This window comes from Leucoraja erinacea, chromosome 3 (genome assembly GCF_028641065.1).
Source record: "Leucoraja erinacea ecotype New England chromosome 3, Leri_hhj_1, whole genome shotgun sequence".
Taxonomy (NCBI): domain Eukaryota; kingdom Metazoa; phylum Chordata; class Chondrichthyes; order Rajiformes; family Rajidae; genus Leucoraja; species Leucoraja erinaceus.
Genome location: NC_073379.1, coordinates 13,740,485 through 13,759,662, shown reverse-complemented (window position 1 = coordinate 13,759,662; position 19,178 = coordinate 13,740,485). Strand labels below are relative to the sequence as shown.

The following is a 19,178-nucleotide window of genomic DNA, read 5'->3' as shown; positions in this document are numbered from 1 at the left end:
GTAAAATAGTCAAAACAGTTCAACAGACTAAAGTGCAGATGTGTCTTTGCGACGTGACCATCCGAGGGAGACAGTCCAGGGGGGGTGGGGGGCACTCAGCAGGGCCGGTTCAGAGCCGCTATAGCTCTGGGAATGAAGCTGTTCCTGAGTCTGGAGGTTCGGGCGTAGAAGGCCTTGTAATGTCTGCTGGAGGGAAGTAGTTCGAACAGTCCATTACAAGGGTGTGAGGAGTCTTTATGGATGCTGACGGCCTTCCTGAGGCACCGTGTGTGGTAGATGCCCTCCAAGTCTGGTAGCTGTGTCCCAATAATCTTCTGCGCTCTGTGGACGATAGTTGACATTTCGGGTTGGGAGCATTCTTCAAGCTGATTGGCAAAGAGAGTAGAACGCTGGGAAAAAAGTGGGGGCGGGACCAATTTGTCGAAAGAATTCCTTGATTAGAACGGGTATCAAGGGTTATGGGGAGAAGGCAGGAAAATGGGATTAGGAAACAGAGATTAGCCATGATTGAATGGCAGACTGGACTTGATGGGCCAAATGGCCTAATTCTTCTCATATAACTTGTGAACTTGTAAAGAAGGGACCCAAAATGTCACCTATTCATGCCCTCCAGAGTTTCCGCCTGACCCACTAATTTAATCCAACACTTAATGTTCTGTATAGCAAGATTGTCACCTTTTACTTTGTGCTGCTAGACAATTCCATTGGCAACCATGGCGTTTTGCCCTCTGCAGCCTAATCAGACAATGCAAACACAATTGGGACAATTTGGCATTTTCTGTAGGTACATATTTCTTGGGAATTTGCACTATAATTTGTTTTGATCTACATTAAAATCAATATGTGTGCTTTCCAGCTTTGTATTTTCATTGCATTAGCTTCGACCAAGGGATGAGAATAAATTGCTATTCTGCTCACACAATAAAGTGGCACAGTAAGGCACGATCTTTACACCTTATTGATAGATCTCTGCACATTGATCAATACTCCAGCGGCATAAAATGAAAGGGATCTAAAGAAGTTGCTGATAAATGGACACACAAAAGATAGAAATCAATAATGTTCCCTTTGAAACAATGAATCAAGTCTCAGTTGAATGCCTCTGGCGGAAGTTGATTTGAAGTCAGCATCACTGCATTAGGTAGCTCCTATCAAACAAAGTTTTCCACACAATAGATACTTTTTCTTGACTTTTCAACTGAATACAAATTACATAGGGTTATTTATGTATGTGAAGAAGTTTTGAATATTGTTTAGATTTTTCAGAAGTTTACTTTGAACTTTATTTCAGACTTCCATAATTTCCATACTTTAATTATAGGGCATCACAGTGGCATGGTAGTTAATGCTGCTTTCACTCTACTCCAGCGATCCTAACTTTGGGCACTGTCTGTGTGGAGTTAGCAACAATCAACCCCCTGTGACCACATGGTTTTCCTCTGGGTGATCTGATTTTCACACACACCCCTAGGGCGGCATGCTAACTGCTGAGCTAGTGACTGTAAATGACTCCGAGTGTTGGTGGATGGCAGGAGAACCAGGGCATTGATGGACCTTTGAGAGAGAATAATGATGGAAACAGGAAGGGGTGTGGATTGATCAGATTACTCATTTAATTGGCTTAGATTCAGTGGCCAAAAGTCTTTCCCTATTTTCTAAGAACAAATGAGAAATATTTGAAATGAGATCAAGGAACTCATATGCATGGGTTAAATTCCATCACTATTGCATAATTATCTCCATTGCCGACATTACTGTATTTCCTAAAACGGTTTTGATCTAAGTATTTTCTGAAGTAAAAGCAAAGTGCTGGAAGTACACGATGTGTCGGGAGAAACATAGAAACTAGGTGCAGGAGTAGGCCATTCGGCCCTTCGTGCCTGCACCGCCATTCAATATGATCATGGTTGATCATTCAACTCAGTATCCCGTACCTGCCTTCTCTCCATAGCTCCTGATCCCTTTAGCCACAAGGGCCACATCTAACTCCCTGTTAAATATAGCCAATGAACTGGGCTCAACTACCTTCTGTGGCAGAGAATTCCACAAATTCACCACTCTCTGTGTAAAAAATGTTTTTCTCATCTCGGTCCTAAAAGACTTCCCCCTTATCCTTAAACTGTGACCCCTTGTTCTGGACTTCCCCAACAGAACCAGTTAATCTATCCGGTTGGTGCAGTTCAATGGAAACTAGAAGTTGGAATTAACTTTTTTAAGTTGCAGAGAAATAGGGTGGGCTTCAACTCAAAAAGGGAATGAATGTTATAAGCTGGGGACCAAGAATAAATGAACGATGTAAATGATGCCAGCATGGGGTGGGAGCAGTGAATGCTTGTTATTCTCAGTTGGTCTCTCTGGAGGAAAGAGCAACAGATACCAGAACTGTGAGATACACAACAACACAATAGCTGGAAATCTAAAATAAAAGAAATTTACGAGGATGTTGCCAGGACTCGATGGTCTGATCTATAGGCAGAGGTTCAGAAGGCTGGGATTCTATTCCTTGGAGGGCAGGAGGACGAGGGGTGATCTTATAGAGGCGTATAAGATCATGCGAGGGATATATCGGGTAAACGCACAGTCTCTTGCCCAGAGTTGGTGAATCAAGGGTGTAGTGGATGTTGTTCAGGGAGGGACTATCCCAATGTTTAAGAAACAGTTAGACAGGCACATGGATAGGACAGGTTTGGAGGGATATGGGCCAAATGCGGGCAGGTGGGATTAGTGTAGCTGGGAAGTGTGGGCAAGTTGGGCCGAAGGGCCTGTTTCCGCACTGTATCTCTACAGAAGATACCCAATGTTAGGCAGCAACCATGGAGAGAGAAAATTGAGTTAATATTACAAGTTTTATTTAATCATCTTCTGAATACTAGAGCCACATTCATTTTGTTTTTGTGTTCTGATCTGTTCCCATGCTTGTCTTTTTGTAGCAATGCTGTTATCATAATGTTATTGTTCACAGCAGCAGTTTAGTACCATTTTATAGGCGGAAATCCCGGGGGTGGGTACATGGAAGGAAGGATAGAAGGAAACTAGCGCTACACTCTTCCCAATTAAGCCAGCGCTAACACAGTATCATGCGTACGCACGCATACATCAGGGGTCTCCAAACTATGGCCCGCAGGCCGCAACCGGCCCGCCACGAGATTTTATCTGGCCGCAGCAAGCTCAGCGCAGGACGGAGCGTGTGTCAGTTGGGCGTCGAGTCGATTTGAGTCGGGGGAGCACGGTGGCCCGGAGCTGCTCTTAGTGTTGTTACCGGGTAGGTCCCTCAAATTGTCAAAGCCGAAACATCACAGGGCCGCCGTGAAGAAGGGTGCAATGTGGGGGGTGGGGGGTTGTTCAGCGGTGGCCAGAATGGGTCGGCGGCGGGGACAGCGGTCAGAATGGGTCGGCGGTGCGTTATAACCTGCGATCGTTCCTCTCTGCCATCTCTCTCTCCCCTCTCTCTATCCCCTCTACGCCCTCTCTCTTTGTGTCCCCCCACAAGCGTTTTAAAAGCGATTTCCGCCCATCATTTTATCAACTGTGCGAGATTACCTTTTTCAGAATTGACACATTGTGTTCAACTTGCGGCACTTTGGATCCATGTTATACTTCCCCCTCTATGCCAGCAATGACTCCATTCATTGTCAATTACATCAAATTATTCAGCTATACATTTTCAGTAAAACAGCTTCTTCCTGGTTTCAGTATCCTAACAGAAGCTGGCTGCTAGCAGCTACACATTGTAAACTGTTAGATTGGATCAAACATTACACTGAAATGTCAGAATTTATGTTTTACATTTACACCGCATAATCCTTCTTGACAGGCTTCTACCAAAAAAAAAGTACCACAAGAAGATTTTAGATAAGACGTGGAAAAAAAAATGCCTGTTGTACGGCACAAAGTTTCAGCAAAATAAAATGAAGTACTTTGGAAATTGTCTGTGGCTTTAGTAATAAAGGCATCGGAAAATGAAGGTCATGATCAGTTTTGATCCCGGTCGATCTAATAGGACTTTTGATTTATAAAACTATGTTGCCTTTTTGCTTCATTCACAGATAGTAGGGTTGGTTTAGCCTCATGATATTCAGGCAGTTTAGATGTTTATATCATTCCATTATTTCTTGAGCAGGGAGTGGTTTTGTTCCTTTCGGGTTTTTTCGTGCGTGACATGTTTAAAAATAAGGAATGCTCATAAAAGTAGACCGCTCCTACAATTCAGTGTAAAATGTCAATGATATTTATACCCACCTGGAAACGTCACTGCAAGAGAAGCCGTGATGGTACCTGAACATAAACCGACACTACACTGTAAAAGTGAAGTTAACAGAATGATCGAACGATTGGATGTACAGACCATCTTCCATTATTAAACCTGTAGCTCAAAGACTATCTTAAAAAAAACCTAGATTGACATGTCATTCATCTCTTCTGGTTGCCTGCACAAGAGACACGGCAATTCTAAAGAAATGTATTGTGCGGAATCCTTGAGATGTGAGAACATGATAAGGTGACACTTCAATCCATTTATTTTTAAATTTCATTTGGTTGGAGCAAGATAAAAGCAGGAAACAAATTAACCAAATAGTTCTGAAGTGTCTTTGAATTTCGAGGCAGCTTCCTAGAACTAGTTAGTTGTGAGTCATGTGTTGGTAGCAGAAGTTCAGGCATAACTGTGAAATATCAGATTGCAACAATCAAATATCAAATTGCAGAATTAAAGAATTTAGGAAAGAGATTAGTGGGAATTTCTTTAGTCGGAGGATGGTGAATCTGTGGAATTCTTTGCCACAGAAAGCTGTGGAGGCCAAGTCAATGCATATTTTTAAGGCAGAGATAGATAGATCCTTAATTAGTACAGGTGTCAGAGGTTATGGGGAGAAGGCAGGAGAATGGGGTTAGGAGGGAGAGATAGATCAGCCATGATTGAATTGTGGAGTAGACATGATGGTCCGAATGGCCTAATTCTCCTCCTATCACATATGGATTTATTAACAACCCAGGGTGGGCATAGAATGGCCATTAACAAGTGCCATTTAAACTACAGAGAAAGGCCAGTTTAATCCTCATCTAAAATAAGAACCTGAAAGATGTCAGATTGTTTAACCATTAAAAAGTGTTTAAAAATAGAAATAAATCATAATTGAGTTTCTTCCATTTTTTAATTCTGTCTTTTTACTGGGTGTGGCATGATGATGAAGCTGCCATTTATTGCTTATCCTTTATTGCCCCTTAAGGTGGAAGTGAGCTACGTCATTCCATTGAAAGAATTCCCACTGAGCTAGTTGTGAAATTCCAGGATTTAGATCCTGAAATGATATTAACAAGACAGATAATTAACCCAAACAACTGCAAATGCTGGAAATGGGAAATAAACGCAGAAAAGTGATGTTTTTATTTCAGAATGTTTCGTTACTTTGTAATTTGTAACTGGAAGTGTCGAGGTGAATTTCTGGAGTGGTGTGTGTTGGCCCCAAAATTAAGACCTGTTCATTCTACTCTTGAAGTAACAGGTTTTCATTTGCATTGAAAAGATAAAAAGTGCTTTGTGTATATATTTCTAGGCCACTGTAATACATTGGCACATAAATGATACAAACATAGAAAATGGGTACAGCAGTAGGCCATTCGGCCCTTCGAGACAGCACCGCCAGTCAATATGATCATGGCTGATCATCCAAAATCAGTACCTCGCTCCTGCTTTGGCACTATCCAATCAGCAGAAAGACAGGACATGGTTACAATCAGGCCATTTGCAGTGTATAGATACATAATAAGGGAATAGCGTTTAGTGCAAGGTAAGATGCAGGAAAAATGTTCCCAATGTTGGGCGAGTCCAGAATCAGGGGCCACAGTCTTAGAATAAAGGGGAGGTAATTTAAGACTGAGGTGAGAAAAAACCCAGAGAGTTGTGAATTTATGGAATTCCATGCCACAGAGGGCAGTGGAGGCCAAATCACTTGAGGGATTTAAGAGAGAGTTAGATAGAGCTCTAGGGGCTAGTGGAGTCAAGGGATATGGGAAGAATGCAGGCACGGGTTATTGATAAGGGATGATCAGCCATGATCACAATGAATGGCGGTGCTGGCTTGAAGGGCCGAATGGCCTCCTCCTGCACCTATTTTCTATGTTTCTATGTAAAGCCAGCAAAGTCCGATCAAGGATAGTTCAATGATATTATAAAGTAAGAAATGTTGCTGTAGGGATAGAGATTAAAGAATGTGGAGCGATTGCAATATGTGATGCAGATCTGCTGCTGTGGCTAACACGCAAATAGTCGCCTGGGTTGGGAGCCATCTTGGAAGCATTTAGTAAACTGATAACAAAGTATTAGAATCTTTCCTTCGAGATAGGTAACGAATAACGAGAGACAGAATATATTATTTTTTATATATTATGCATATCTTTAATTCTTGTTCTTTCGCTCTCCAAATCACCGTCTAACTCTCTAGTTTCCCTTGTCCCTAACCAATCTGAAGAAAGGTCTTTACCCATATAACCATATAACAATTACAGCACGGAAACAGGCCATCTCGGCCCTTCTAGTCCGTGCCGAACACTTATTTTCCCCTAGTCCCAACTACCTGCACTCAGACCATAACCCTCCATTCCTTTCCCGTCCATATACCTATCCAATTTCTTTTTAAATGATAAAACCGAACCTGCCTCCACCACTTCCACTGGAAACTCATTCCACACAGCTACCACTCTCTGAGTAAAGAAGTTCCGCCTCATGTTACCCCTAAACTACTGTCCCTTAATTCTCAAATCATGTCCTCTTGTTTGAAGAATTACCCGAAAGGTCACCCATTCCTTCTCTTCAGAGTTGCTGCCTGTCCCGTTGAGTTACTCCATCATTTGTGTCTATTTTAGGTTTAAACCAGCATCTGCCGTTCCTTCCTACATATTATTCTTAAATCCTGATTTTTTTTTAAATTCCTTCTTAAGCACTCTTACTGATTTCTTCAAAGTTGTTAAATAATAGCTCATCATGTAAAAGGATTTTGGTTCCCCCCCCCCAAGGACATTGGAGGGAGGCCAATATCCTTGCAGGGAGGTTTGCTGTTGCTACTCAGGGGAATTTAAACTAGAGATGCAGGGGGGTGGGAACCAGAATCATAGCTCAGAAATTGGAAGGAGTGATGGGAAGATAGAGGTTAGGGCCAGTAAATCTCAAAGTCAGGATAGGGAGGGAGAGGTAAAAGAATGTATTGCAGCGGATGGGCTGAATGTGTTAATCTTGTTGCATGGAACATTGTGGGGAAAGCAGAAGACATTGGAGGAACAGTACCTCATATTTTGCTCGGGCAGCTTACAACCCAGCAAGCAGTATGTCTTCATTTCTCTAACCTCAAGAACGCTTGCATCCCTCTCTCTCCATCCCTCCCCCACCTGTCACATGAGCTTCAAAGTCGTCTTGTTCAGTCTCATTGTCTGTAATCCGTTTTCACCTGGCTCACAGCGAACAATGGCCAGATTCCTGTATAATCGTTACTATTTTTGCATGTCTTTCATTCATTTGTTCTCTGTATCACCGTCTGCATATATCTCTCATTTCCCTTTCCCCTGACTCTCAGTCTGAAGACGTTCTCGACCTGAAACGTCATCTATTCCTTTTCTCCAGAGATGCTGTCTGAGCCGCTGAGTTGCTCCAGCTTTTTGTGTCTATCTTCAGATGAACTTAGAACCTGCTTCTTGCCGGTGATCATGATGTTGGGGCCATTACAGAAACGAGGGACTTGACTGGTCATGAGCTCAATATTCCAGGGTTTCAATGATTCAGACCTAAAGCGGGAAGGAAAAGCAACATAGAAACATAGTAAATAGGTGCAGGAGGAGGCCATTCGGCCCTTCGAGCCAGCACCGCTATTCATTGTGATCATGGCTGATCGTCCCCTATCAATAACCCGTGCCTGCCTTCTCCCCATATCCCTACTACATTAGCCCCTAAAGCTCTATCTAACTCTCTCTTAAATCTATCCAGTGATTTGGCCTCCACTGCCCTCTGTGGCAGGGAATTCCAGAAATTCACAACTCTCTGGGTGAAAAAGTTTTTTTCTCACCTCAGTCTTAAATGGCTTCCCCTTTATTCTAAGACTGTGGCCCTGGTTCTGGACGCCCAACATTGGGAACATTTTTCCTGCATCTAGCTTGTCCAGTCCTTTTATAATTTTATATGTTTCTATAAGATATCCCCTCATCCTTCTAAACTCCAGTGGATACAAGTCTATCCTTCTAAACTCCAGTGGTTACAAGCCTTGCAGTTGGAGGGGTTGTCACCACGGCACTCAGAGAGGACATACTGCAGGGTCTGTCTGCTGTGGCGATATGAGTAGAGATGTTGGGGCTATTGAAGAACATTAAAAGGATTGATCCCCAGGACGTGATGGGATCTTTTAGATTCTGTGATCTTTGTCGGGTACGTTGAACAATCCCTTTTCCAGGTGTACACTGGTCCTATCCCCAAACTCTATCTCCATTACATTGACGACTGCATCTGATAGATTATTGATGTAGACAAGAGAGGAGATTGTGGGACGCTGATGAAGACCTTTGCTTTTTTCTCTAGCCAAAGCGAGGTACCAGAGGACTGGAAAGTAGCTAATTGTTCGTTGTTGCGTTGTTCGTTGTGTTCGTTGTTTAAGAAGGGATGTAGAGCGAATCCAGGGAATTATATTAATAATAATAATAATAATAATAATAATAATAATAATAATAATAATAATAAATCCTTTATTTCGAACAGATTAAAAAATAAAAAGCAAGTATGAAACAGCAAACAAAAAACAAACAAAAAAAAACCAAGAATATTTATAGAGTGTCAAACAATATTCACATCAGTGGTACACAAAAAAGCTGGATCTACTCAGCGGGTGCAGCAGCATCTATGGGCGAAGGAAATAGGCAACGTTTCGGGCTGAAACCCTTCTTCAGACCGTTGCCTATTTCCTTCGCTCCATAGATGCTGCTGCACCCGCTGAGTTTCTTCAGCTTTTTTGTGTACCTTCGATTCTCCAGCATCTGCAGTTCCATCTTAAACAATATTCACATCAGTGTTAGGGAAGCTATTGGAGCGGATTCTTTGGGATATTATTTACTCCCAGTAGAAAGATAATGGGTTAATTAGGGATGGTCAGCATGCCTTTGACCATGGCCACTTGTGCCTTACTACATTGATTGAGTTTTTTGAGGTGATGAAGGTGATCAATGAGGATGGGGCAGTGTGGGTTGACCACTACAGGAAGGATGAATGAGGTGGCTTTGGCTAGAGTGCAGAAGAGGTTTCTCAGAATGATGCCTGGATTACAGGCTATTAGCTACAGGGAGAGGTTGAACAGACTTGGTTTGTTTTCTCTGGAACATTGAAGATTGTGGGTAGATGTTATTGACGAACATTAAATTATGAGAGGCATTGATAGTGTAGACGGTCACAACCCCTTTCCCAGGATGGAAAAATCATATACCAGAGGGTACAGCTTTCAGGTGAGAGTGGCAAGGATTAAATGGGATGTGCGGGGCAACCTTTTTACACAGAAGGTGGTGAGTGCCGGGAACATGCTGCTTGCTGGTTGCGGAGGCAATTGTTGCATTCAAGAGATTTTTGGATAAACATGTGGATAAATAAGGAATGGGCGGTGGTGGTGGTGGGGGTGGATGGGGGGACATGGATCATGTGCAGGCAGACAAGAGTTGGTCTTGGCATCATGTTCAGTACTGAGATTGTGGGCTGAAGGGCCTGTTCCTGGGCGGTACTGTTCTATGTTCTCTGTAGCTCATTGAACATGTGGAGCCATTGCTTTACACTTTATTTGCACTTGTCAGAGAAACAGGATGGCTTCATTTAAAAAAAATTAAAACAACATTGCTTTTTCTCTCTTACTGTTTACAGCTTCCTATGATCCATCCAACTATATAAGAGAGAGGGTATACATGAAAGGAGATGATGCTGAAAAAGCCTGTAGTTCTTCAAGTCATGTGCTAATGGAGCATCAGAGTTTGATTTTCCATTCAGGTGAGTGGTACTTTCAGCCACTGGGACCTGGGTTTGGTTTGACTATCCCAGATTTGGGAATGGGTGTAATATTACGATTCCTGCCTCTTATGTCAAGCTAGCGAGTCCCTGTTGGAAATTTTGCACACTAGGATGTCAGATGTGAATAGACTATCCCATATCTAGTGCTATCTCCTGCTGGCTCTGAGTTTTGTTTAGTTTAGAGATACAGCACAGAAACAGGCCCTTCGGCCCACCGAGTCCGTGCCGACCAACAATCCCTGCACACAAACGCTATTCTACATACATGAAGAACAATTTACAATTATACCAAACCAATTAACCTACAAACCTGTACATGCCACCCCAAACAAGGATTAGCCAACTTTGCTAAGAAAAAAATAAAGGATTTTTCCCCCCCAGAAGGTTAAGGGGGGACTTGATAGAGGTCTTTAAAATGATGAGAGGGATAGACAGAGTTGACGTGGATAAGCTTTTTCCATTAAAAGTAGGGAAGATTCAAACAAGAGGACATGATTTGAGAATTAAGGGACAGAAGTTTAGGGGTAACATGAGGGGGAACTTCTTTACTCACAGAGTGGTACCTGTGTGGAATGAGCTTCCAGTGGAAGTTGTGGAGGCAGGTTCGATTTTATCATTTAAAAATAAATTGGATAGGTATATGGACGGGAAATGAATGGAGGGTTATCGTCTGAGTGCAGGTAGATGGGACTAGGGGAGAATAAGTGTTCGGAATGGACTAGACGGGCTGAGATGGCCTGTTTCTGTGCTGTAATTGTTATATGGTTATATGATTGAATGTATACAACAGATTATAATCTCCCAATACCCTTGAATTATTTTTGTAGTATACTCAGTGTGTTAATGTATCAAATGCAGTAGTCCGCAATAAACTTCTCTGGCCAGGTGTAGTAAAATTCCAATAATGCGCTATCCAGCCATTCAGAAAGCCTGATTATGGCTCACCCGATTATGTTGCTCCCATCCAACTTGCTTGGACTTCAGTTCCTCCACTTCATTCCGACTCGTCAGGCCCCAGTTCCTGAATTCACTTCCATCTCTCCATTGAGTTGCCATTGCTTGCACTTCCTTTAAATCTCCCTGGTTCACTGCAAGATGTATTACAATTCTTATACAAGCAGCACAGTGGTGTCGTGGTAGAGTGGCTGCCTTACAGCACCAGAGACCCGGACTCAATCCTGACTATGGGTGTTGTCTGTATGGAGTTTGTACGTTCTCCCTGTGATCACGGGGGTTTCCTCTGGGATCTCCCGCATCCTCACGCACTCCAAAGACGTACTGTTTTGTTGGTTAATTGGCTTTGGTAAAAATTGAAAATCGTCCCTAGTGTGTCAGATAGTGCACGGGGATCGCTGGTTGGTGCGGACATGGTGGGCCACAGGGCCTGTTTCCATGCCATATCTCTAAACTAAACTAACACTACATTGAAATAATTAATTGTCTAACTGTTCTGGTGAGTTATATAACCTGGGTTATGTTAATTGTTCACTTCTCTAATTTTGCAGACCAGTTGGAGCCAAAACTCCTGTCTTTTTTGGGGGCTTTGTTAAAATTGTAAATTGTCCCTAACGTATGTAGGATAGTGTAAATGTGCAGGGATCGCTGGTCGGCGTGGACTTTGTGGGCCAAAGGGACTGTTTCCGCGCTGTATCTTTAAATTAAACTAGACTAAATCAGAATAGGTGGCTTGATTATTTGCTAATATGTCTCGACCAAAGATACAGATGATCGGTGTTTAGCTGTCATTTATTGTAGTGAAGTTGATTAAGTTGTAAACGTTCACTAGGATGTTAGGATAATCTCTTCAATGTTAATCAAATTAGAGGTCGCACAGTGGCGCAGCAGTAGAGTTGCTTCCCTACGACAGCAGAGACTTGGGTTCAATCCTGACTAAGGGGGGGTTCTGTACGAAGTATGCACGTTCTCCCCGTGACCACGTGGGTTTCCTCTGGGTGCTCTGGTTTCCTCCCACATTTCAAATGATGTACAGGTTTGTAAGTTAATTGACTTCGGTAAAGAAAATTGTAAATTGCCCCTAGTGTGTAAGATAATGCTGGTGTAAGGGGTGATCGCTGGTCGGCACGGTGGATCGATCTTGGGCCGAAGGGCCTGTTTCTCCATTGTCTAACTAAACTCAACTAGTGCCATGAGACCTCACAGATCCCTCTGAGAGAGCAGACAACACCCAGAATTACTGCCTTATCTGATTTTGATGCCTGCAATAGTGTGGGTTTTGGCCCGAAATGTTGCCTATCTCCTTCGCTCCATAGATGCTGCTGCACCCGCTGAGTTTCTCCAGCATTTTTGTGTCCCTGGGATTCCCTCTGTACTTCACTAAAGCATTCGCCTGTTTTTTGTGCTTATGTCTCTTGACTTCTTGTGGATCAAATAAAAACTTAAATGCTTCTGTTTTCATGATAATATCATTCCGGGATTGAATCAGGAGCATGGAGGATTTGATTTTTAGCACCTGGATGAGAATATACCCCTGTGAATAACATGGTAATCTAGGAAAAGCAGCTGGGTACAAGGTTCTTTTTAACATCATTAGTATTTCTTTGCTAACTTCCTGACCAAGTGCCTGGAGAACGGTGGGAAGCAGCTGCTCTGCATAAAACTGATCAGTGGGATACTACTGCTGTGGACTAATGTCAAGTGGTCACTGACTGACATGTGGTAACGTTTCGGGAAAGGATTCCCAAATGGGACATGGGGGAGTTTGCCCAATGCAGCATAAACCCACAGTTTCCTGGTGACCCGGAGAAAACTTTGTGCTCCATGACCCAAGGGAGAAACAAAAGAAAAGGCTATAAATTTACTGTTGTGAGCCTCTGCCAGTTCAAAGAAACGTACAGCTTTATGAGGAACCTTCAAGGATTTCCCACTCACAGCCCCAAAGATGTGCGGCACAGTGGCGCAGCTGCTGCCTCACTGTGTCAGAGAGCCGTGTTTCATCCTGACCTCGGGTGCTAGCTCTTTGGTGTTTACACGTTCCCCTTGTGACTGGGGGGTTTCCTCCAGATCCTCTGGTTTCCTCCAACATCTAAAATATACGTGGGTGTGCATGTTAATTGGCCTCTGCAAATCGCCCCTAGTGTGTAGAGAAGGATGAGAAAGTAGGATAATGCCCCTGTCCCGCTTAGGAAACCTGAACGGAATCCTCTGGAGACTTTGGGCCCCACCCAAGGTTTCCGTGCGGTTCCCGGAGGTTTTTGTCAGTCTCCCTAATGGTCGAAAGTGGTTTCCGCTCCTTCTATGTTCCGGCGATTATTTCAAAAAATTCAAAACCGCCACGACTAAAAATAGGTCGTCGTTTTAAAAATCGGTAATTTTTTAGTCGAAGCCGGTTGCGATGCTAGTTGAAGGTGGTTGCAGGTGGTTGCCGGAGGTTGCAGGTAGGACCTTCCACTACCTGCAACCTCCGACAACCACCTTCAACTAGCATCGCAACCGACTTTGACTCAATAATTACCGATTTTTAAACGGCAACCTATTTTTAGTCGCGGCCGGTTTGGAATTTTATGAAATAATCACCGGAACATAAAAGAAGCGGAAACCACTTTCGACCATTAGGGAGACTGACAAAAACCTCCGGGAACCTCCGGGAACCGCACGGAAACTGCATGGACACCTTGGGTGGGGTGCAAAGTCTCCAGAGGTTTCCGTTCAGGTTTCCTAAGTGGGACAGGGGCACTAGATAGAATGAGTGTGAATGGGTGATCAATGGGCGGTGTGGACTCGGAGGGCCTTTTTCAATGCTGTATCTCTAAATTAAACTAAAATCAAACTAAAGGGGGTGGCACAGCATTTGTTGCTGTCTTACAGCGCCAGAGACCAATCAAAGTAGATCCTGACCACATGTGCTGTCTGTATGGAGTTTGTATGTTCTACCGGTGAGTGCATGGGATTTCCCCGGGTGCTTCGGTTTCTTCCCACATTCCAAAAACATACTGGTTTGGAGGTTAATTGGCTTGAGTAAAGACTGTAAATTGTCCATAGTGTGTTCAGGGATCGCTGGTCGGCGCAGACTCGATGGGCAGAAGTTTGTCCTCGGTTCCATTTTAATTGCTCATCGGCACCTCCTTCCCTGCAGCCAGAGAGAAGAATTGAAATGAAGCCTGTTTACCTGTTTACCTGTTTGTCCCTTTGTGCAGATGTGAACGACAAACAAGCAGACGTGTCTGTGCGGCAAGCAGCTACAAGTGTTCAGCATCCATGGACTTTGCAGTCACAACAGTCGGCACACCAGCTAATAGAAGGGCCCTCGTTTGCCCCACAAGAAAGCAAAAATGGTCAAGAGGACTTGGCAGAGGAGGAAAACATATTCTACTTCTGAATCTCTTTCAACATCAGCACTTTTATGTGAAACTGGAACAACGGGACACCTTGACCTCTCGGTCGCATTTGGTTAAATGTTACAAGTACTGAAATCTAGCAGTAAATTCTTCACAAAGCCTCGTAGATCCAGAAATGCTTATAAACCTTGAAGTTTCATGAAATTTATTACACGTTTCACTTTAGTGATAAGATTGTGATACATGCAATAATATATCATCTGTTATGTCAGGCCAGCTGAAGCAGTTGTAAATCAAAAATGACTATATCTAACTTGCATACTACTAATTTCAAGGACAGGTTTTGCGATTTTTCTAAAGTTAAACACTACCTTGCTTATTCAGTTTAAACTTAATTTCCCAGAGGCACAGTGGACCCCTTCGATGCTGGTTCCATTTTATTTTATCATGTCACGTATTTATTGTCAAATGCACAAGTGAGGTGAGGTACAATGATAACCTTGAAGCAGTATCACGGAAAGTCTGAACGGTGGTTACTAATTTTGTTTGTGTGTTTGTTGTACTTGGCCCTCGCTAAAGTTTTGTTTTTCGATTACAATTTGATATTCCTCTTCATGAATATTACAAATATATTCCTTTAGTCACTTTCCCTACTGAGGTGTTGAATCAGTTAACCCAATGTTTTGCACTGTCCTATCGCATGCTCGGAAGGTGGCAATGACCAGACCATTCTAATGTTGCAGTAGGTTTCCACAAAGCAAATATCACAGGCCATTGCTTTCCTCCGAAACTCCCTGTGAAATATAGTCATTCAATGCATCCCGGAATTGGCCAGCCCCTGTATATCCACTGATTTCCAGGTTAGTTTGATTCACCTATTTGGCATCTTTCATGTACAGTACTACATTTTCCTTTAAGAGCCTGAGTTGATGATTGTTTTGTCCAATTTGTGCTCAGACCACTAGTTTAATGAAACAATCCACATTTATAATGTTTGAAGAAAGGTCTTGACCCGAAACACCATCTATTCCATGTTCTCCACAGATGCCGCCTGACCCGCAGAGACTCCAGCACATTGTGTCTTTATGTGCATCTATAAAGTGTTGTCCATGATCTCAAACTGCCCAAAATGCTTTACAGTCAGTGAAGCAATAGGTTTCTGTTTATCCATTGATCTTTGATTTGATATTCCTTTCTATTAATGTCCTCCTCATTGTTTATATGCATTGTCCAAAGTTTGTTATATATTTCTTTAATGACCCACTGTCAATTATCCTTCCTGAGCAAATGTGGTTCGAGATGCCTCCAGCACCCTAAGTAATTTTGTTGTAATCTTCTGTGAGTTCACTTTCTGAGACCGGTGTTTCATCTGTCAGGCTGAAGAACCTGTATTTCTCTTGCCACAAATTATATTGTAGTTTCAGAAAATGGACCACAAATGCCACTGTAATCGCCTTCTGTTTTAACCTACAGAAAATGCTGATTATGTTTTATATACTCATCGCCTCAGCATGTCTCACCACTTTGTTCCTCTGAAGATAGACACAATATGCTGGAGTAACTCAGCGGGACAGGCAGCATCTCTGGAGAGAAGGAATGGGTGACGTTTCATGTCAAGACCATTCTTCAGACTGCGTGTTCGATAGAATGTGGTTCATTTTTCAATCTAAAAGCTTACTTTGATTTTTGCTCCGTTAATTGTTTGTCATTCCTGGTCTTGGCCTTTCTTTTTTTTCACTCGCACAAGAAGATTTGATGCTATCAGCAAACCCTCTGTGTGCATTTCTAAATAATTTGAGTGCATGTTGCAAACAATAAAGGAACACGCACTGATCTGTGAGCATCCTGCCAGCCACCTCCTTCATGCTGATGCAGCTCCAGGCACAGTGACCCTTTGTGAGTTCAGAATCAACTAATTTCCAGTTCACTTCAGAAATTTGGCTGCCATTTAAAAGAATGTGCCCTTGGGTTTATTAACCTTTAAAACTGCCTACAGTTGTGTTTGTAATTCCTTGTTGAACTGTTTTTGATGTTAAACTCTGGTCCTGCTTATTCTCGTTTATTTTTGAATGTTACTTTTTTTTTTGCACTTTAAAAAAAACCTCAATGATGTTCTTTGCATGAGTTTGGAATCATCATTGCATCCCATATCTCCCACTCTGCCTTCAGGGTGGCCACATTAATACTTTTGGGTCACAGTATAAAGGTGCATACTGATCGCCTAGAACAGGGAAATCCAGGGCAGCCAGGGTTCGATCCTGACTATGGGTGCTGTCTGTACGGAGATGGTACATTCTCCCCGTGACCGCATGGGTTTTCTCTAAGATCTTCGATTTCCTCCCTCACTCCAAAGACATTCAGGTGTAGGTTAACACCTTACAACCCTGTGGTGTTAATCATGATTTCTCTAACTTCCAGTAACCACTGCATCCCCCCTCTCTCCGTCCCTCCCCCACCCAAGACGCACCAGATACAAAGTCGTCTTGTCGAGTCTCATTGTCTCTACCCGTTCTCACCTAACAAACAGCTAACAATAGGAGGTAGACACAAAATGTTGGAGTAACTCAGTGGAACAGACAGCAGCTCCGGAGAGAAGGAATGAGTGACGTTTCGGGTCGAGACACTTCTACAGACTTCAAACAGCTAACAATGGCCTGTATCCTTTATCATCTTTATTTTTTTGCATATCTTTCATTCATTTGTTCTATATCTCTTTACATCACCGGCTCTATCATTTCCCTTTCCCCTGACTCTCAGTCTGAAGAAGGGTCTCGACCCGAAAAGTCACCTATTCCTTTTCTCCAGAGATGCTGCCTGACCTGCTGAGTCATTCCAGCTTCTTGCGTCTATCTTATGAAGTAATGTAATGTTAGCCCCTCATGCTCAAGAAAATAAACAAAAATGGCATTAGTACAATGTTAGCTTTGTGAAGAAATGTATAATTAAAATGTATTTGTTAAATGTGAGAAGAATCAGAACTCAGAATCTATTGTAAAGTTTCAAAATAGAGACACAAGGAACTGCAGGTGGAATTGTGAGCAGAACACAAAGTTCTGGAGTAACTCGGCAGTGGTGCAGCAGTAGAGTTGCTGCCAGAGACCTGGGTTCAATCCTGACTATGGATGTGGTCTGTACAGAGTTTGGCAGGTTCTCTCCTTGACCACGTGGGTTTTCCCCGGGTGCTCCGGTTTCCTCCCACACTCCAAAGAAGTACAGGTTTGTGGGGAACTTGGCATTGGTAAAAATTGTAAATTGTCCCTAACGTGGGATAGTGCTAGTGTACGGGGATTGCTGGTCGGCGTGGACTGGGTGGGCTGAAGGGCCTGTTTCCATGCTCTATTTCTAAACTAAACTAAACGCAGTTGGTCAGGCAGCATCACTGGAGGACATGGATAGCCATGTCCTCTAGAGATGTTGGTTGACCCGCTGAGTTACTCCAGCGTTTTGTGTTTTGGCTCAGTCACAAACAATTTATTGATGTGTTTACCTCAATTCATATTTCTCAAGGAGATAGATAGGTCACCAATGCCATCTGCAAAAATCCCACAGCTCATCAATTCAAATTTACTCAACAACCATGTACGTATTCTGAAGGAGTTTCAGCATCATGGTGTCTGTAACAGGGTGGAGATTAACATTTAAGCAATTGTTGCTTACTGATGGTGCATGTCTTTTATAACTGGAAATTTAATTATGCTCAATCTCCAAAGCAAAGCCTCATTTAGAACATTATTTGAAGTGACAAATCTTCATACAAATCACACCTGTTCTACATTACATTGCACATGTTAAGTGCACACCCTCAATGATTTCATGAACATTTTTTAAAACCTGCACGCATTTAACCAAACAAAGGCTATTTATACTGCTGTACACCTAGAACTGTAAATACTGAACTGGATATATATGCATTAGCTTCGATTTCTTGCACTTTTTAATGTTTAGAATTACTGTTTTATTGAAGAAATGAAAATTGCAGAGCATTTATTTTAAGAAAAATAATCTGAAATGAAAATGTACATCAAAAGCCTCTTGCAAAAGAGGATTATGACAAATTTAATTGTTACTTCTGTAAAACGAATAGAGATAAATTTTAATAGAATGCCCCAAATGAACCTTGGTAATCCGATAGGCATTTTAATAAAATCTGAATAGATGTTTTGGAGTGTCTTTTGTGCATTGTTTCTAATTAATTCTGAGACTGCTAATGTCTGAATGTACCAAGTCTAATAGCATTAAGATCACTGATGGGAAGAGAGCCCAAGCTAATTTAATACGCAGGGAACAGAACAGATTGTTAAATGGAAAAGTGGAGTAAATTGTTGCAAAAGACACGCACCAAAATAAAAATGAAACTAGATCATCACTGATGAAATTTGACCTTGTCATTTTTCTGGTATTGTTGTGAGATGTGGTGATCAGATTCATTATGATAGGAGGTAATTATGCCAATGAACTTCCTATCAGCAGGAAAGCTAAACAAACTTAATTAGTTAAAAAGTAGGCCAACGGGGCCCATCAGACATTGATCTCACCAAGTGGTAGATGTTATTTCTGTGTTCAGTGTTTGGTTTTAAATATAAATGCCACTGAACACATCATTTATCTTGTTCATTTACTTTGAAGTAAATTTAGTTGCTTTTTTATATGGCTAAATATTTCTTTCAGTTAGGACAAGCACAGTGGGAATGTTGGCACGGTGGTAGAGCTGCTGCCTCACAGCTCCAGTGATCCAGGTTCGATCCTGACTATGGGTGCTGCCTGTACGGAGTTTATACGTTCTCCCCATGACCTGTGTGGGTTTTCTCCTGGAGCTCCGGTTTCCAAAGACGTACAGATTTGTAGGCTAATTGGCTTGGTAA

General features: G+C 42.4%; 1 protein-coding gene across 3 annotated transcripts in view; it reads left to right on the top strand.

The window, feature by feature from the left end:
• Window positions 1–18,476, top strand: part of arhgef28a (Rho guanine nucleotide exchange factor (GEF) 28a) — a 259,871-nt gene extending 241,395 nt beyond the window's left edge. For all 3 annotated transcript variants that reach the window (XM_055632136.1, XM_055632137.1, XM_055632138.1), the window contains 2 exons: window positions 9,878–10,000; window positions 14,176–18,476. In XM_055632136.1, coding sequence (XP_055488111.1) covers window positions 9,878–10,000; window positions 14,176–14,357 — 305 coding nt within the window. In that variant the 3' untranslated portion in view covers window positions 14,358–18,476. The remainder of the gene's footprint in view (window positions 1–9,877; window positions 10,001–14,175) is intronic.
• The last annotated feature ends 702 nt before the right edge of the window (window positions 18,477–19,178 follow it).